The sequence below is a fragment of the Carettochelys insculpta genome, chromosome 3, assembly GCF_033958435.1.
Source record: "Carettochelys insculpta isolate YL-2023 chromosome 3, ASM3395843v1, whole genome shotgun sequence".
Taxonomy (NCBI): domain Eukaryota; kingdom Metazoa; phylum Chordata; order Testudines; family Carettochelyidae; genus Carettochelys; species Carettochelys insculpta.
Window position 1 is genome coordinate 117,930,972 of NC_134139.1, and position 20,846 is coordinate 117,951,817.

Here is a 20,846-nt window from a genome sequence, read left to right on the forward strand (position 1 = left end):
GGCTGGGGGGTGGCCCAAATAGGGCTGAATGAGCCAGGGCTGGAGCGGGTACACAGCATTGGCCACCAGGCAGAGGGTCACGGTGATGTCCCCCAGAGGGATAGCTCCATATCTCCAGCTGGTGGCACAGGCCTGAGTTCCGGAAGACCCACACGTCATGGGTGCAGCCAGACCAGCCCACATAGATGTCCTGGAACCAGCCCTGTCTGTCCACCGTGGCCTGCAGGACCACCAAATGGTAGCGCTTCCTGTTTATAAATTGTCATCTGCTGTGCTTCGTGGCATGGGTCCCATCAAGGGCTCCAGAGCAGTTTAGGAACACCAGTGTGCCCAAGCCCATAATGGCTGCATCCAGATCCCCAACATGGACGACCCTTTGGAGGAGCATGGCACTGAGTGCGAGGAACACCTGCAGGGAGGGGACAAAGACACCTGTGAGGGTGTGCAGGGTGTTCCCAGCCCCCCCAGATCCATCCTGGGCCCCCTCCTGGCGTCCCCACTCCAGGCTCCCACCACAGGCCACTTTCCCAGGCCCCACGCGTCCCAGTGGGTGCATGCCTGGGTCTCCTTACCTCCAACACAGCAGCTCCAGTGGTGCCCTTGCCCACACTGAACGAGTGTCCCACGGAGCTGTAGTTGTCTGGAGTGGCCAGCTTCCAGACAGCCATTGTGACCCTCTTCTCGACAGAGAGGGCGCACCGCATCTGGGTGTCCTGGTGTCTCAGGACAGAGGTCAGCCACTGGCACAGCTCCATGAAGGTCTGCTGCCGCATGTGAAAATTTCGAAACCACCAGTTGTTGTGCAACTCCCCCGTGACCAGTTGCTCCCACCACTCAGAGCTGGTGGGGTGACTTCAGAGCTGGTGGAGCACAAGGGGAGGGGCAGGAGGGCCCGATGGTCTAGGGTGTCCCCTTCTGCCCTTGTGGTGGGGTCCCCTTTCAGGACCTGATGGGCTGCAGGGCTGCGGCGAGCAGGGCGCTCACTCTGCTGCTGGTCCATGTCCATTCCTGTGGGCACTGTGTCTGTGGGGCTTGTAGCAACTCCGCAGGCCTTGTGCTGTGCAGGCTGGGTGTGTTTGGGAGGGGCCCTTTAAAGGAGCATCGTGCTGTGGCCCCGGAAGGGCTAGCCTACCCTGTGACCCTGTCCACAGCCTTTCCTGGCCCCTTATTTCAAAAGAGGCCGCTGGTAAGTATAGACTCTCTCTTTCCACTTCTGGGGCAGCCCCTTTCGACATACCACGTGGCTCTTTTCATGCTGCTTGTTGATGGCGCCAGCCCCAGCCTGTGTGTAGACGCTACTCATTGAACGAGCGTCTTTCAAAGTCTCTTTCAAAAGATGATCTTTTGAAGTAGCGCTCTAGTATAGACGTAGCTAATGAGACCAAACTGCTGAAAGGTAAAAGCCAGAAAAACTGGAAAAAAAATACAAAATTATAACAGTGAGGGTGATCAACCATAGAGACAAACTGTTGAGGGAAGTGGTAAAATTTCCATACCTTGATCTTCTTAAATCAAGACTAGATGACTTGTGTACATGTAGGAGCTCCCCGATATGAATATTAAAATATACTTCCCAGAGTCATGTGACTTAAGCTACCTTGTCCTTATTTCAGGTCATATGATATCTAGGCATCGTAATAACAATATGGTATAGAAATAACTTGCATTTAGTTAGCATCTTCCATTCTGGGAGGAATTTCACAGCACTTTACGGCTACGTCTACACGTGCCCCAAACTTCGAAATGGCCATGCAAATGGCCATTTCGAAGTTTACTAATGAAGCGCTGAAATGCATATTCAGCGCTTCATTAGCATGCGGGCGGCAGCCGCGCTTCGAAATTGACGCTCCTTGCCACCGAGCGGCGCGTCCAGACGGGGCTCCTTTTCGAAAGCACGCCACCTACTTCGAAGTCCCCTTAGTCCCCTTATTCCCATTCTGTCCCTTAATTTTTAAAAAATCATATATAAGCAAATGTATAAGCATGAAAACAAGAAAAGAATAGAGTATCTATGCCCTTCATAGCCACACGTATTTGACCAACATCCTACAACGTAGGAAGCCCTTCATTGTGAAGAACCAGTAGAGGGGATATTATATATGTTGCATTCCATTTTGCCTTCCTCTTGCAGTTTCAGTTCTTCATCTTCTGCCCTAAATTGTTGTGTCACTTCACTGTAGTCTCTTACGAAGTTTTTACCTTCCATACTAAGCTAGCTGTATTTCAGAGATATTTTCTGTATGCAGGACTTGTAGGCTGTGTCTACACGTGCCCCAAACTTCGAAATGGCCATGCAAATGGCCATTTCGAAGTTTACTAATGAAGCGCTGAAATGCATATTCAGCGCTTCATTAGCATGCGGGCTCACGGGAATAAGGGGACTTCATTAGCATGTGAGATCACGGGAATAAGGGGACTTCGAAGTAGGTGGCGTGCTTTCGAAAAGGAGCCCCGTCTGGACGTGCCGCGCGGCGGCAAGAAGAGTCAATTTCGAAGCGCGGCTGCCGCCCGCATGCTAATGAAGCGCTGAATATGCATTTCAGCGCTTCATTAGTAAACTTCGAAATGGCCATTTGCATGGTGTTCTACCAAACAGCTACCTACAAGTCCTGTGCTCTCTAGGGAGCTGAGCCATGGATTAACCAAGTTTGTAGTCGCAGGCCTTGGGGGTGCGGATGCACTATGGACCCCTGGGCTTGCGTGAGCAGATCCGGCGCCACCGGAAGGGGCATCGGTGGCCGGTCCGACATGCGCAGGAGTAGGGGGAACCATTGCTGTCGATCCCACGTTGGGACTATCAGGATCATTTAGGCTCCTTCCCTCCTGGCTTTCTGCAACACTTTGTGGATGAGCACTGTGGGAGGGAAAACGTAAAGCAAGGGGACCCTCCATGAGATCGCGAAAGCGTCCCTCAGGGACCCCCGTCCCAGTCCTGGCCTGGAGCAGAATCGTGGGCACTTCTTGTTGTGCTGAGTAGCAAACAGGTCTATCTGGGGAAAAACCCCATGCGTGAAAAATCGGTCGCAGCAGATCGGGACGGATCTGCCACTCGTGCGTGAGTGCGAAACGCCTGCTCAGCTGGTCTGCCTTCACATTGTGAGCGCCTGGTAAGTACGAGGCTTTCAAGGTTATATTGTTGATGATGCAGCAGTTCCACAACCGGACTGCTTCCGCACAGAAGGCACAGGACCGAGCTCCTCCTTGCCGATTTATATAAAACATGGTGGAGGTATTGTCTGTACTGATCCCGACTACTTTGCCTTGTATATGGTCTTGAAAGTGTCTGCAGGCGTTGAACACTGCTCTGAGCTCCAGTATATTTATGTGCAGTGACTGCTCTGTGGAGGACCACAGCCCTTGCGTCACCTCTTCGCCCATGTGTGCTCCCCACCCTATGAGGGAGGCATCTGTAGTAAGAAAAACCGATATGTGTGGTTGGTGGAAGGGTACCCCTGTTAGCAGGTTCTCGGGGTTTACCCACCATTGCAGGGATTTGCGCACCTCTGTTGTGGGCGACACCACCCTGTGAACGGTGTGTGCTGCCGGTTTGTATACGCTCGCCAGCCAGTGCTGCATGCTGCGCATGTGTAACCTGGCGTTCTGTTCTACGAACGTCGCTGCTGCCATGTGGCCCAGCAGCTGTAAGCACGTCAGAACCGGCACCGTAGGGCTGAAGGTGATGACTTGCACGAGGGAGCTGATGGCCCGAAAGCAAGTCTCTGGTAGATACACTCTCGCTGTAATAGAATTTATGCGTGCCCCTATGAACTCTATGTCCTGTGTGGGGTCTATCTTTGATTTTGTCAGATTGATAACCAGGCCGAGCGAAGAGAACGTGCCTGCTGTGACGCATATCATGCGTAGTACCTCCTCCTTCGAGGCCCCTTTGAGTAGGCAGTCATCCAGATACTGGAATATAAATACCCCCTGTCTGTGCAGGTAGGCTGACACCACTGCCAAGGTCTTGGTGAAGACTCTGGGGGCCGAGGAGAGGCCAAACGGTAGGACCTTGTATTGAAAATGTTCTTTGCCTACCATGAAACCGGAGGAATCGTCGGTGAGCCGGATGAATAGTTATGTGAAAATACGCGTCTTGTAAGTCGAGGGCTGCGAACCAATCTCCATCGTCTAGTGCTGTAAGGATGGAGGCGATTGTGATCATCCGAAAGCGTTGCTTGTGCAGGTACCGGTTGAGGCCTCGAAAATCTAAGATGGACCTCCAGCCTCCTGTCTTTTTCTCCGTGAGGAAGTACCTCAAGTAGAACCCTCTCCATTGCAGTTGCTCCGGCACTCTTTCCACTGCCCCTATGAGCATGAGATGGTCTACCTCCTGCTTGAGCCTCGCTACGTGGGAGGCCTCCTGGAGGTGGGGCCTGGGTGGAGGTCGTGGCAGTGGGAGCGACTGAAAGGGGATGGCGTACCCTGTGGCTATGATCTGCAACACCCATTTGTCTGTGGTGATCCTTTGCCACTGGTCATAGAATGGTCGGAGGCGATGGTGGAATACCCGAAGTCTGGAGCCAGGACTCCCTTCGCATCACCACTGCCGTAGCTGTGGAGCGTGCTGCTGTGTCCGCAACATCCAGGGCGATCTGAACTCCCGTCCTCGAGGCCGCGTAGCCTTCTTGCATGATGGCCTTGAGCACTGGTTTCTTGCCCTCTGGAAGCGAGTCCATGAGGGAGGTTAACCTAGTGTGGTTGTCGAAATTATGGTTCGCTAGATGCGCTGTGTAATTTGCCATTCGCAACAGTAGAGTGCAGGAGGAGTAGACCTTTCTGCCGAACAGCTCTAGCTTCTTGGCATCTTTGTCTGTTCCCCCGTGTTGCGACGACTCCACCACCAAGGAATTTGGTTGTGGGTGGCTGAACAGGAACTCCATGCCCTTTGCCGGCACGAAGTATTTTTTTTTTTTTTATTTTTTTCTTTTTTTAATCCGCTCTCTTGTGGACAGGCGGAATAGTCGCAGGAGTCTGCCAAATCATAGTGGCGGACTCCAAGATTGCGTCATCAAGCGGTATTGCTATTTTGGAGGAGGCCGGAGGTCTCAGATTTTTGAGGAGCTTATGGTGTGTCTCTTGCACCTTTGCTGTCTGGATGCCTTGCGTGAAGGCCACCCTCGTAAAACAGCTCTTGGAACTGTTTGAGATCGTCCGGAAGATGGACATCCCCCGGGGCCGTAGCCTCGTCTGGGGAGGAGAGCGAGGAACCACTAGGGTACGCCTCTCTGGACCCTTCCGGTTCCTGTTGGTGATGGTACATCCGCTCGCTGGAAGCTTGCAAGGGAAAAATCTCAGGGTTCCATAACCAGTTCCTCCTGAGATACTTTAGTCTCTGTCCCCGTTCGCGATTGCCCTCGGGGATACGGGACCGTCTGTGGGGATGTTTCCCTGGTAGACTGCTGGTGGTGTCTATGCCCCGCATGATAGGGGCGACCATGGCAGCATGGGCACTGCTCTTGGGAAGGTGACCTAGACCACTCCCTTGGTGCATATCCTCTGCGTCTGGGGGAGCGAGATCGTCGAGAGACCTGGCACACTGGAGAGAGCGATTTGTGATAGTACTCCAGTGGCTTAAACCCCAGGAAGGGTGAAGGTGGTCCCAGCCAGGGCGAGGCTGGTTGTAAAAATGGAGACGGGGGCTCCAGGTAGGCTAGGGGGGACCCCTGCCTCCTAGTTGGAGTCTGCAGCATGAGCGGAGGGCTGAGAGAAAGCAACTCTGCAGCCCTGTCTGAAGAGGGGCTGCCGTGCCTTGTTTTGTGTGCAGCCTTCCCCCTCCCTTGAGGGGGTGGCTCCGCCCCCTGACGTGTAGGGGATCTCGGCCCCGTCCGCACCGTGCTCGGCACGCTTATGGGCGGTGCCGCACAGGCAGTGTCCTCCGGTGCCTGCAGGCTGCATGTCTGCACGCTCTGCACCGCCAGTTCCCCGGGGTCGGTGCCGTTGCTTGCGGTGCCGCCGGTACCAGCGCTTGTTTAGCCGCTGCCCTGCCTGCGGTGCGGGGCGGCTGTTTGATTATCGGAGGCTGAGCCGCCTCCACGTGGCTGTCCGTGCCACTGCCGATCAGCTGTTGCTGCGGCTGGGGGCTGTGCGCTCCTCCCGTCCCTCTCGCTGTTGCTGCCGGCAGGGATCGGGCTGGGGAGACTTTCCTCTGTTTTTGCGCTGATGGGGTGAGGGAGGCGGCTTTCCTTTTATGGGCCCCGGAGGGTCCCTCCTGCTGCGGCCGCTCCGGCACGTCTGGCTGGAGGGCCTTGTTGAAGAGCAGCATTTCAAGCTGCATCTCCCTTTCCTTCCTTGCTCTGGCTGTTAATTTTGCACAGAAGGAGCATTTCTGCGTGACATGGGACTCCCCCAGGCACCTTATGCAGTGACTGTGCCCATCAGACGCTGGCATTGCCTCTCGGCAAGACTCACATTCCTTGAATCCTGAATAGGACATTGTTGGTGAGTCTTTCAGTTGTTAATGGGGTACTTAGCACCTTCTCTGTGCTGTTTTCCCCCTCTCCGATAGCCTGCCGTGGCAGGAGGGCTAATGGCCCTAGGCTCCTGGCCTCCAGTGCTCCGCTTGTTACTAGGACTGGACTGAATTCCGTCCCGCTTGTTGTTTCTTTTTTTTTTTTTTTTTTTTGAAAATAACAACTGGCTAACTTAACAGTAGCCTAAGAACTTGAAAACTTTAAAGAAAAACAGTTAAAACCATTGAATACGCTAACTTGGCCGTAGCCTAGTCGGATTCCGTCTGCAGCCGACGGCGGTTAAGAGGAACTGGCGGGGACCGGATTGCGCACGTGGCCAGGAGCGCGCAAGGGAGCGGCGCGCACCAGCGCATGCGCGGTCTGGCAGAAACTGCTTGGAAGATCCGATCTGCGGCGCCGGGCGAGCCTGACACCTAATGTGGAGCACCCACGGGGACACTCGAAGAAGAACCTCAGGTTATAAAAGCACCTTTGCCTGTTTGGTGGGAATTAATCCTTTCCCAGGCTGTGCTAGCATGGGATTTGCCTAACACATCACAGCTACTACAGCACTCATTCTTCCTGCCACCAATGTATTTCACGAAGCTAAAAAATAAGATGGAGGGATTGGAAGACTGTGTGATTCTAGATGACTGAAATAAGAAAACCAAACAACTCCTTTCATTCCTTATCTTAATTCAGTTTTAGCATCCTCCCAGACTTCATTTTTCAAGGACGGAGAGAAGGTTCTCTACCATTTGAATGTTTAAAGAGACAAATATGTGCAGGGAGTTATATGGGATGAAAATATGTAGTGCTGTGCTTTAGATGTTAATTCAGTAATGAGAATTATGCAGCTATTGGACAGTGTATTGATAAACATCTTTCTCTCACAAGCAGAACATTTGAATTTAGTCACTGATTAAAAAAAGACTTCTAGAGTATTAGTTGGCAGAATTTAATAGTTTGAACTGTTTTTTTAAAGAACTTCAGCTTGCATAGTCAGTTAGAAATCTATCTCAAGTTGAAAGCCACCACTAATTATATTTCATCAATATATAAAATTCACTTCTTGTATTATTAATCCTCAATTAGAGTTGAGTCTGAGGTATAGGCTATATTTTTGGTTTACTACAGACCAAGACTGTGGGTCCGGCTAATATAACACAGAGACACCAGCATATGGATGTTTTATTTATAGGCCGACTGTCCAGTATGTCAAGACAATATAAGTTCTTGTTGTAAAAAAGAAGAAATACTAACAAATCAAAGCGCTTCCAATATAATCTTTTCTTCAGGTTGTTTAGTAAGGCTTTAAGCCTAGTAAAACTCATTTCCTGTATTTTCCAGGATTTTCATAGATTTAATGCTGTTCGTGCAATAAAGCTGTCAGGTGATAAAAGCAATGGCACAGGGAAAAAAAACATAACTGTTTCTTGAAAGCCTCATAAAATTATATTCTATAAGGAGCACTAAACCACTCAGTTGATTCTGATTTAGCATAAAGCCATTTGCTGTGAAGTGGGGCTTCAACCGTTGGTCAACACAGCAATAAATAGAAAGAACAGTGCAGGAGAAGAAGAAATACAGCTGGGCTAGGAATGCAACACCTTTTCTGAAACTAGAATGCATGCAGAGTGCACCGTCCTAGGAGGGGAATTAATTTAGATCATTTAGGCCATGTCTACACTAGCCCCAAACTTCGAAATGGCCATGCAAATGGCCATTTCGAAGTTTACTAAAGAAGCGCTGAAATACATATTCAGCACCTCATTAGCACGTGGGCGGCCGCGGCACTTCGAAATTGACACGGCTCGGTGCCGCGCGGCTTGTCCCGACGGGGATCCTTTTTGAAAGGACCCCACTTACTTCTAAGTCCCCTTAGTCCCATCTGCTCACAGGAATAAGGCCATTTACATGGCCATTTCGAAGTTTGGGGCTAGTGTAGACATAGCCTTAATGTATATGTATTAGATTTCATTATTAATGCAAAAAACCCACTTCACATCTCTCCTTTCTACAAAGTCAAGTCTGATAGAATCCCACCGAAAGAGATCAGATTAAGGATCAAAACAGGAGAAGTTAATTTAATATATAAAAAATGTACAGACAGCTTGAGATGGAATTCTAATGCAGCTCCTTTACAAAACTCTTTTTCTCTTTTTAAATTTTCCTCCCCAGTGACCACGAAGATTGTGAAAGGAGACAGATTGAAAGCTCTGAGATTAGTACTGCACTGGCACTTCCCATCTGGGCTTCCAACTGGAGGGATTATGTTACTATTGTTATTATGGTAGCAATCAAGGGAGCTAAGTGAAGACCAAGGCCACGTGGTACTAAGAACTGCACACATGCATATAAGAGAAAATGCCTCCCCCTAAGAGCTTATGAACATGGTTCAAAATCACACATCTTTTTGTCCATTTCTACCTGGGCCAGGCATTGACCATAACAAAAGTCACTCACTGAATTCTTGCTCCCCTCTGGAATGACAATGATTTGGACAAAATGGAACCTGGATGTGAGTCTCCTGTTGTGGAATATGGATGGCTTTGCTATGGCAAAACCTGACCAATGCCATTGCAAAACCAAATCCACACAGGATTTGCCCATTTCTGTTTTTTGTGATGTGGCCACTTGTCTACAAGCAACTGGATTGACATGGCTAAGCACATTTTACTATAAGACTTCAAGCAGCCATCAGATAGCAATACATTTCAGTTACTACTGATTTGAACTGGCGATTTAGAAGTAAGGTTTTCCATATACCTTTATCAGTCCCATAATCCAGCAAGTGATCTCTGTTGGTTTCTTCTTATTTTAGTCGTGGATTACATATGTATCTTGATTTGCAGGGTAATGCTCTTGATTAATCATTAGCATGAAATAACAGACAAATTGGAAATTGTGTTCTTGGGCTGGGCTCTATAGTTTTGCATCTGGACATTCATCTCCTAACCATTCAGATACATTAAAACCTGCCTCTGGATTGTTTACCAGGCCTCCATCATGATGCTTTCACTTTTCTCCACTAGATTTCAGGCCATGAATTTCCCCATTAAGTCACATCCCTCTTATGAGTCAACCAGGGTCACACAGCAATCACCAAGAGCAAATGCCATTTTTAAGATGGTCGCTGAGTGATGGCTCTGAATAGTGAAGCAACTGGAATGCAGACTATGAAGTGTTGTAAATATCAGCGGGCTTGAGAGCAAAAGGTTTGACTTTAACATAAGTCTCTTTCACATTCTTTTACACTAACAGCCACAGGGTTTTATGTTGAAAGAATCCCATCAACACTGCTGTTTTTCTTTTGAAATACTCTCTCTCAAAAATGTGATTATGCAAACGAAGCATGAAATATGTAAATCACTTCTGCGTTTCTGATTTGCCTCATTTGTATTCCCCTTTCGAAAGGGGACTGTAGTGTAGATGCAGTCTTAATAAGGAATAGTAGCTACACCAAAAGTTCTCCACTTCACTGCATAGACCCATCAAAAACCAGGATTTCTCATTGTGGGCCTCAGACTGATTTATATCTCTGCACTAACACTACTGTAGGCAGAGTCACTATTCAAACACATAATCTATTTAATTTACCTTGTAGTTAAAGAGGAATAATCCACAGAACAGGCTGTAAAGGTCCGCTGTGAGCAGGGAGAGGTTGACAGCAGTAGCACTGGTTTTCTTAATGACCACTGGCATGAAGCTGTAGAGGCCAAACATACAGGCACTAAACCCAACATACAGCAACCCTGGAGGAAGAGGAACAAGATAAAATGATCTTCCACAGCCTACCCAGAGGACTCATATTACCTGATTTTGTGTCGTGAGAAAAAAGAAATTCACACTGTTTAAATACAATTAAGACTATATTTTCAAAGAACAATTTATTTAAATTATTAACCTGTATATATATTCATAATGCTTGGAGCATTAACATAAGTATGCACTACACCAATGGAGATGTAAAATCTCTAATAAATCATGATATCACGATGATTGTCTAGATCACACAGGACCAGATCCCTAGCTGACGTAAGTTGTTACACCTACAGGCCATGTCTACACGTGCCCCAAACTTCGAAATGGCCATGCAAATGCAAATACTTATGAAGCGCTGAAATGCATATTCAGCGCTTCATTAGCATGCGGGCGGCAGCGGCGCTTCGAAATTGACGCGGCTTGCTGCCGCGCGTCTCGTCCAGACGGGGCTCCTTTTCGAAAGGACCCCACCTACTTCGAAGTTCCCTTATTCCCATCAGCTCATGGGAATAAGGGGACTTCGAAGTAGGCGGGTCCTTTTGAAAAAGAGCCCCATCTGGACGAGACGCGCGGTGGCAAGCCGCGTCAATTTCGAAGCGCTGCTGCCGCCCGCTTGCTAATGAAGCGCTGAATATGCATTTCAGCACTTCATTAGTAAACTTCGAAATGGCCATTTGCGTGGCCATTTCGAAGTTTGGGGCACATGTAGACGCAGCCACAGTGAAGTAAGTGTAGCTACATCAATTTAAATCAATTGAGAATATGGCTGATAAAATATGAGAAACGTGTCACTAAAACGCTGCACTAATAACCATTTTGCACACGTCTTGCTTGTTCTAGTATAAAAAACAGAAGTGATGTTTTATAGCAGACTACAGGTTTTTCATTCATAGGACAATCTCACAATCAATAGATTGGTATTTGATTCATAATGAATTATTTACTGACAATATTACAGTTGTTTTTCTGTTTTTGAATTGTCTGTGAGCTCACCACAATTTACTCAGATGTGCTGGTTATTTAAAATGACTCAAATAATGGATGATGTGAATAAGTTTGGCTTGTAGCCTGTCTGACAGGGTTTTGCTGTGAATATTTTAAATTAGCGATTCATGCTCTTTTGATTGGGCACATGGGCCATATGCTGCCCTTTAGGGCTATGTCTACATGGCAGGAGATATTTTGGGATACTGTGGTATCCTGAAATAGCTGCCACGCATCCTTGCAATGCTCTGTCATTTCAAAATATTTTTTGAAATCACGGGAATGCTATTTCGACACCCTTGTACACTTCATCACAGGAGGAGTGAGGAATGCCTTGAAATAGTGCACAAAACAGACATCAAAACACTCCAGATCCACAAACCAGTTAGTCAACATTTTAATGGAATGGGGCATTCTGTCAATGACCTAAAGGTATGTGTGTTACTGAAGAAGAATTATCGCACCGTTCTGGAAAGGGAAACAGCTGAGCTGGCTTTTATATTCAAATTCGGCACATTAACACATGGTTTAAATCGTGATGGGAACTTTCTGAGTCGCTATAGGGGCTCGTCTGCATACTTGGTTCAATCTAATTCTTGACCTTCCCCCCCACCCCTCCACTCTCTGATTTGCTCACCTTGATTATCTTTTTCTGATTTGTCCTCCTTGCTTACTGTTTTTGGTTCTCTGTGCCTTAAATATTGAGTCTGTTCTGGTCTGGCTATGGTCTGAAGAAGTGGGTCTGTCCCACGAAAGCTCACCTAATAAACTATTTTGCTAGTCTTTAAAGTGCTACTTGACTGTTTTTTGTTTTGATAGTGTATAGACTAGCACGGCTTCCTCTCTGTTACTATTCAACATGCAAAGAGTTAAAAACAGTAGAGGAGTTCAAGTACCTTGGCAGTGTGATAGCCAATGATGGCTCCCTTGACAAAGAAATCAATGCCAGAATCTGCCAGGCCAGTCAGGCACTAGGACATCTGAGAGCGTGAGTGTTGAATCAGCACAATATCTGACAGTCCACTAAACTGAAAGTGTACAAGGCTGTAGTCCTGACCAGTCTCCTGCATGGCTGTGAAACCTGGACCTTGTACAGAAAACATATAAAACTGCTGGAGCGCTTCCACACATGCAGCCTGAGGTCAATACCGCACATTTGATGGCAGGACAGAGTTACGAACCTGGAAGTCCTGGACAGAGCAGGAACCACGAGCATCGAACCATGATTCTGACAGCCCAGCTTCACTGGACAGGGCACGTCATACGAATGAAGGAGTCGAGAATCCCTAAGCAACTCCTCTACGGTGAACTCTCCCCAGGGCAAAAGGAATTAAGTTAGGCTTCTCAAGAGGTATGAAGACTGCGTGAAGGCCAACATTGCTTGTGCTGGTTTAAAACCAGATCAGCTACAGCACCATGCAAAAGACCGAACAGGCTGGCGTGCTCTCGTATGACACGCGTATGACAACTTTGAAGAGCAGCGACGCGTACGCCTCATTGATGCTCATGAGAGGAAGAAAGCAACAGCAGCAGCCTCACCAACAGAGCCAGGACAATTCCCTTGCCCCCACTGTGAATGCCCATGCCATTCAAAGCTTGGACGACTCATCCACATGCGAGTCCACAACCGATGAACCTGTGCAAGCTCAAGAAGTCATTGTCAGATGCGACGGACTACCTACTTACTGATGCCATTTAGAAAATGCCACATAATGAAATAGCCTGTTTGGAAATTGACTCAAAATAAGCTACACAAATTTTGGAGCTTATTTTGACAAGTATCAGAGGAGTAGCTGTGTTAGACTGTATCTGCAAAAACAACGAGAAGGCCTGTAGCACCTTACCGACTAACGTATCCGACAATGTGTCTGATGAAGTGGGTCTTTACCCACGAAAGCTTAAACTCCAAAAAATCTGTTAATCTATAAGGTGTCACACGACTTCACTTTATTTTGAGTTATAGGCTATTGTGTAGACATAGCCTGGGTGCCCATGTTTTTGTGCTCTCACTGGATAAATGCAGCTTTTCAGTGATGCCACACGTTGACATCAGATGCAATGGTTGGAGACCCAATCTGAATTGTTGTGAGATGGTCTGCATTGAGACACTGAAGTTTATTCACGAAATTTAGTGTACTAGTCACTCAAGCAGGTTTTCATCAAAACCTGCTTCTCTCATTCAGAAGATCACCAGGTGACTGCGTGTGGCTGTCTTCACTTTTAAATAACAAAATATATTTGTCCCCTGTTAGACATGTTGAGCAGTTATGCTGCCACCGCTGAGCGGAAAGCAAGCTACCGACCTACCCCAGTGCAGACATTGCCTCTTCAGCAGCTTGGATCAGTTCAATAATACCAAGTGTTCCATAATTCCCACAGAACAGCTTTACTATTAAAATGGTGTCTTCTCTTAATCGTGAATTCCTCTTAAAGGGAAAGGAAACAGTATGTTCTGTGGCATTCCCCAAACTGCATCTAATCCTCTAGAGGGAGCCAAACATGTTCCATCCCCACTGAATTCAGTGGGAGTTGAGGGGCATTTGACATATTGAAGGATTAGGCCCATTAAATGGGTTATATTGCCTTTGTAGATGAAGTGTTGCCCAGTGGACAGGGTACTGAGCTGGGAATAAAGAAACCCTGATTCTGACTCTGGCTTTGCACTGATCTTTATTGTAAACATGCTAAATCACTGTACATCTCTGTGACTCTATTTACTCTGCCAGCCTTTGTCTTGTCTATTTAAATCACATTCTTTTTAGGATGACTACTGTCTTTTACTATGCATCTGTACTATTCCTAACAGTGGGACAAGTAGACATGAATTTAAAATAAATAATACATTCTATTAAAAAGGAATTTTACTTTAAAATATTTGATGCTTTGCTCAAGAAGAATTCACAGCAGCAATTACTTGGTGGTACATCCCAAAGCAAGTTTTTTTAAAATCAACTTCTCCACTCATCTGCACTCAAGCAAATGATAATTCTTCTGCGCCTGGATGTTACGACGTGTACATAAACTAAATTTAGACTCATGCTGGCCTTTCAGAGGTTCTGACTTAAAACTGCAGAAAATCTAGTACCCGGAGCTCTGAAAGTACAAAACGAGGAATTAATGGATAATAACAATGAATTAAAGTCCTGCTGATTTTGTACCTTTAAAAAAGAGAGCTACCCTGCACACAAATTCTATCATAGTACTCATTGTTTAGATCTCATACAAACAGTTCAACAAAACTATATTTTTGTATGAAACACATAGAGTGGTCCATATAAGAGAGAAGCAAATGCCGGAGGGGCTGACAACCACAGTGGACCGTGAGGTGAAGTGAGAGGGGGGGCCCATCTTCACGCCCCAGAATGGGCAGGGCCATGGGCAGTCAGTCCTTACTCATACCCACTATTTACATCACAGCACTTCGAAGGGGCCTGGAGTTCAGGGCCCCTTTGAAATGTTTGGCATGGGGGTAACTACCCTCTTCCCCTGCCTTTTGGCTGGCCTGGCAAATGCCCATGGCTACCACACACTGATGAATGAGATATCACAGTTTCAGTCCATACTTGTGTAGTACCCAGAGGTACCGAGACCTCATCTGGGGTGAGTGAAGTGTCTGCACTATAGGCATGCCTGAGAGCCACCTGGCCTTTAGCTCATGTGGTAAAGGGCACGGGTTTAGACCCTATACTCAGAGGTTCTATCCCTGGGGCTGACAACTCAGGTCTGTCAGCTTTACACTTGGAATATGAAGTACCTTTTAAAAGTTGAATTGATTAGTAAATTGTGACTTTTTAAGGGTTAACACTGCATCCACAAAATACTCCCATATATAGTATGTAAAAAAGTGCTTTATGCTTGCTCTGCTGTTGTTCTGTGCTGGGACAATGAATCCACAAAAGGGAGTATGGCTTGGTTCTGATGACAGATTTTCAGCATATTGCATGATTAGATCAGTCCCTTTCTTCCTAGTTTCAGACCAGTTCACATGAGAGAGTTGTTTCAGCCTTGAGGTGAGGAGTTCTCAAAGAGTAGTCTGAAGATCAATGGAGGTCAATGAAACATTTGCTGGTGATTGGAAAGGAGCTGGCAAGGCACATCGTGCAAATCATCTGAAAAATCTAAAAAAGCAGCTGGAAATGAGGACTATGTCACCTAGCAGTCTTAAATGGGCCTTAAGTACATGCTTAAAGTTAAGTGCTTTGTTGAACTGGTGGGGGCTCAATGAACAGTAGCCCTGCACGTGATTTTCTTGATATTATACTCTATCAGGGAATTAACTGTATTTTCATAAAGTCACTTTTCCAAAGGATTCTCCAGTTTCGGTGGAAGAATGCTTACACTCTGGTTGTACTCTGACCAGTGAGTGTAAATAAGGCATCTCATTTGCACGTTAACTATACCTCTTATCCACCTCAGATGGGTGACATTTACTGGTGACTATGTGTGAACCAGAAAGAATACTATTTACTTTTCATATCCCAAATTCACAAAACTAGATAGTTTGAATAAAAATAAGTCATATGTGTAAATTGTTCCTGGAAGTAACTGAGACACCATAAATTTGGAACCCCAATGTGATTTCTACTGAGTCACTCTTCGGGGTAGAAATGCCTCACCATTTTAGATGGCTCTTATCTGTTTGTTCTAGCTTTGGCCATTGTACTAGGAAATCCAGAGTTCCACTGGTATTTGATAATCAGGGAACATTTCACCCAAAGATTTCTTAGCCTACATCTACAACGATCACAGAAGATCAACCACTCAGATTCAATCTTCCGGGGCACCATTTTGCGCATGCGTGAAATTGCATGTTCCGGGGTCAACGTCAACCCTGGAACTCCTTGCAAGCCGTGAGGATTAAGGAAGGATTAATGGGAGGAGCACTCCCATCGACTTTCTACTGTGAAGACAGGGATGAAAGTCAACAGCTGAAAAATCGATTTTACATATGAAACTGGTGAACCTGAAATTGTATATCAGTTGTCAACTTTCCAGGTGTGCGTAGATGTAGCCTTAAACATGCTTATCAAAACAAACACCAAAGAACTCCAGAGAAAAATTCCTACCCCTTATTGCAAGGAATGTCCCTCTTTGAGACCTAAATTTACTTCTTTCACACATTAAACTACTGTTTTCTTGTCTCTTATAGTTTCATTATTCACGTCACAAATGAATTCTAGTGCTCTACCCAACTCATAGTCAAATTATTTCCCTTTGAGGCAGATTTTCAGCTGACAGAAGGTGGAGTAACTCCACAGATTAAAATGGAGCTACACTGATTTACTTCAGTTGAGGATTTGGTCTTGTGTGCTAAAGTAACTTGAAGGAGAAGAACTTAAAGTTGCTGAGAGGGCTACATCCTATGTTAAGTGGATTATACGCTAGGATGAATTTGAATCTTCCTGCTACAAAAGCATTTCCATTTTACAACAGCTGAACATTAGTTGATACATTCTTAAAGACAAAATTATGGTAGACGGCAAGAGCTCACTTTAAGTTATTTATTAGGTTGCTCACAACAACTTAACAAAGGGCTGAAGATATAACTGTGCTAGGTCACAGGTTTAAATCTGTTGTGCTAGATAACTATTCAGGACAAGCAAAGTTGGGTCCTCCCTGACATAGTCCTGTCAATCACTATCTGGCCACTTGCAATGCTGCCAACCCAATAAGAAATGCAATGAGTCAGTGGAAAGCAGGAAAGAATTAAAACTATCAAAATGTATCATTTGATCTATGTTCTTTCTCAATGCAATCCTATTTCGAATGATTGTACTCACCACACAAGTATGCCATTCATAGCAGGATGAGTTCCTCTTTCTACTCTTTTAAATTGTGACTAACTTAGGAAGACATTTTAATGACAGTGTAGACCTCTGAGTGTGAGTTTAATTTGCTGGCACATTTCATTAATACCAAATTACAGCAAACCTCTGGTGGAAATACACACGGCATCCACAAAACTAGGAAATGAATTCAGTATGATGATTGCTTGTATCATCAGTACCAAATTAATCTGTGATCACAGGCTACTTAACATGAAGTATTACCAAGATCTGGTAGAGTTTTCTTATGGGTCTCAGAGAAATGAAGGCAAATCCATTTACAATCTGCATTGGGGTTTATTCCTCAACTGATACTTTAACAGATTCATCATTTAGTTTTCCAGTTTGGGTAAAATTGCCAGGACCTACTCTGTCGGTGCTTCATGACAGATGCATTGCTTTATTAACGTTTAGGGTAATTAGAGTAAATGGTGAATAAAGTGGTAAAGTAAGCAACAAACTACCTTGGTACTTATAGCTCCACTTCTCAGAGATTCCCTATATAACCAACTAATTTCCATATTTCTGAGGTGATACCTTGAGGCTCATTTCATTAGCCAGGTTAACAAGATGCTGTTGCTGTATAGTCAAAGCATGACCTCCTGGTCAGTATTTAAACCTACCACACAGAGTGAAGTATTGTGTGTTAGGAACATTCCATAAAACGTTCCTGTTGTCACAGACACCAACTGAGATGTTTTAGGGACTGTTTGTCCCTAAATGTTGATTTTTTAAAAAAAGAGAAAACAAGTTGTTTGAGTTATCTGAACAGAATCTTAGACTCAGAGGCTGTGGCCACACTTGGCCAAAACTTTGAAATGGCCATGCAAATGACTATTTCGAAGATTACTAATAAGGCGCTGAATATTCAATTCAGCACCTCATTAGCATTAGGACGCAAGCACGTGGCTCGGTGCAGCTACAAGGGGGTCCTTTTCGAAAGGACCCTGCTACTTTTGAAATTCCCTTATTCCCCTCTGCTGAGAGGAATAAGGGGATTTCGACACAAGCGGGGTCCTGTTGAAAAGGGCCCTCGTGTAGCCACGCCGAGCCGTGCGCTTTTGAATCATAGAATCATAAAAGAGTAGGACTGGAAGGGACCTCAAGAGGCCATCGAGTCCAGCCCCCTGCCCTCATGGCAGGACCAAGCACTTTCTAGACCATCCCTGAAAGCCATCTATCTAGCCTCTTCTTAAATATCTCCAGTGATGGAGATTCTACCACCTCCCTTGGCAATTCATTCCAGTGTTTGATCACCCTGACAGTTAGGAACTTTCTCCTAATGTCCAACCTGAACCTCCCCTGCTGCAATTTAAGTCCATTGCCTCTTGTTCTATCCTCAGAGGCAAGGGAGAACAAGTTCCCTCCCTCTGCCTTATGACACCCTTTTAGATACCTGAAAACTGCTATCATGTCCCCCCTCAATCTTCTCTTTTCCAAACTAAACAAGCCCAATTCTTTCAGCCTTTCTTCATAGGTCATGTTCTCTAGACCTTTGATCATTCTCGTTGCTCTCCTCTGGACCCTCTCCAATTTCTCCACATCCTTCCTGAACTGCGGTGCCCAGAAAGCGGCGCTTTCAAAGTTTCGCGGCCGGAAGCGTCCTAATGCTAATGAGGTGCTGAATATTCAGTTCAGCGCCTCATTAGTAATCTTTGAAATGGCCATTTGCATGGCCATTTCGAAGTTTTGGTCAAGTGTGGCCACAGCCAAACTCATTTTCTAACCTCACTGTACGAGTTTTGCTGTCATGCTGAAAGGACAGAAGGCACTGGATGTGGTTTAATTAGGCCACAACTTCATTCATAACGGCTTGAATGTGGCTGTCAGAAAAATGTATATAGTATAGGCCATCATATACATCCAGGGGGCTTCCACCAGCACTCCTGCCTTATCCATCTTGGACCCAGCCACCTTGCTGCTGGAGCTCACCATCCCCACTCCTTGCATGGGGTGAGGAGGAGTAATTTACAAAGGAGTGGGTTTTGGCTCCCTGCTGTGCCAGTTGTAGGAGCTTTAACCTTCCATGTTTCTGCTCATTTAACACATACCTCCTTTAAATCCTTTACCAAATCCAACTATCTAGTCCATGTAAAAGAGACCTTTTCCTGACTGGCAGTGATCTTTACACCCACTTCTTTTCTAGTCACCTAGGGGAAGGGATGGTCAGTGTTCCCACCCAGACCTGCTATGCAGCAGCTGTAAAATTTGCCCCATGACTCTCTAGCCCCTTAATGAAGTATACACCTTCCTCCAACAAGCTAGCCAAAGGGCCTCGCATATCCTGCTCAACGTGCAGCATGGTCCTTGGATGTAATGCTACCAAAACTTACATCAAATATATATATGCGTTATGACTCACCAAGCTCATCTGGAGAGCAATTAATTATTTCTGTGCAGAAATGCTCCTCTCAGAAAAGATTTTATGGGCCTGCATAATCCAGTGCAGGCAATTTTCTTTTATAGCTTTTTTTCTTAAGTTCTGTTTTCTTTCTTTTGCTTTGAGTGAAAAGTGCTGACTTTTAACAACTCCACTGATTATGTGTCTCAGTGCTGCACTGGATCTTGGAACAAGAACCTTGTTATAGGTTAAGTCACTCTATTGCCAGAATGGTCTACTGATGCAGCGGTTCCCAACCGTTTCACTAGTGTGGACCTTCAATCACTCCTCCAAGCCATTTGTGGACCCCCATTAAAGCCAATTCTAGCCATTATGTTCACTTCATTAAATAAAAAAGGGAAACCTCAGCATAGATTTTTGGACAGCAAATTAATATTATTATGGGAAGATATTTAATTTAAAAATCATAATTGTTTGTGACTTTGCAATTTATTTAAAATTTATTTTCTATGATCATTTTTATTTATCTTTTATTTTTTCCCCGGGGCCCCTGTCAATACTCTCACGGACCCCCCAGATGCCAGGTTGGGAGCCACTGTGCTGATGGCATTCATACATTTCTTCTCTGCCTAACCCAGTGGTGCAAGGAGGAATACATAATGTGGCAGTGGTTAAGAGTGGGAGCACAGATAGTTCCAAGCTTTGACAGCTTTTTTTAACTTGCATGAATGTAGCCAACCTTCCTGCCACTGACCTTCCCACACTCCTCCTTCGGTATTATTCCTTCTGTTGCCTTCTTCAGCAACAGTCTTTAATTAAGTGAATTATCTTCTTACCTATTTGCCAATCCCAGGGAACTTTTAACAACTCCTTGTGTTCCATTATTGCACTGGAAAAGAAAAGAAGGCAAAGTTTGATGGAAAGGAATGGAAATTAAATTACTTTCACACATTCAATTCAGATGGTGGAAAAACAGATGCAGGAAACAGTTATATAGAGCAAAGGCAGTTAGACCTAGTTAACCCACTTTGGTTTTATCTTCATATCTGTGTGTTGGGAAAGATCTTTGGTACAGTAAAATCTGATTTGGTAGCACATAATTTGCCCTGGTTTATCTCCAACTCTCTGTTAATCCAGAGCTGCCCACCCCATTTACAATCATCCCAGACTGTCCTTTGTGATTTAATATTCTTAAAGTTCTTGAACTGTAAGGATTGACAATGTATCTGCAGGAGCTATATACCTTGCAGTGGCAGATTTCATAGGATGGTCTTGGGAAAAAATATCTAATGCCCCAGTTTGTCAAACACTAAGAAAGGAATCAGGTAATCATGGCAATAAAATGCAGGAAACAAAAATAAGAGTGGAGCAAACTGCAGGAGTCCAGTTCAAGATTTACTTTCAAAGTTACATTAATTTAAAAGCCCAATAACACTAAAGCCCTTATTATTTGTGCTACTGTAGCACAGAAGAGCCACCTCC

General features: G+C 45.5%; 1 protein-coding gene across 1 annotated transcript in view; it reads right to left on the reverse strand.

Annotated features, from left to right (window-relative positions):
- SLC35F1 (solute carrier family 35 member F1) overlaps positions 1-20,846 on the reverse strand; it is a 413,157-nt gene that overhangs the window by 30,617 nt on the left and 361,694 nt on the right. The window contains exons 6-7 of the mRNA XM_074990684.1: positions 20,201-20,253; positions 10,050-10,204 (exon numbers count right to left, since the gene is read on the reverse strand). Of these exons, the coding sequence (XP_074846785.1) occupies positions 10,050-10,204; positions 20,201-20,253 (208 nt within the window). The remainder of the gene's footprint in view (positions 1-10,049; positions 10,205-20,200; positions 20,254-20,846) is intronic.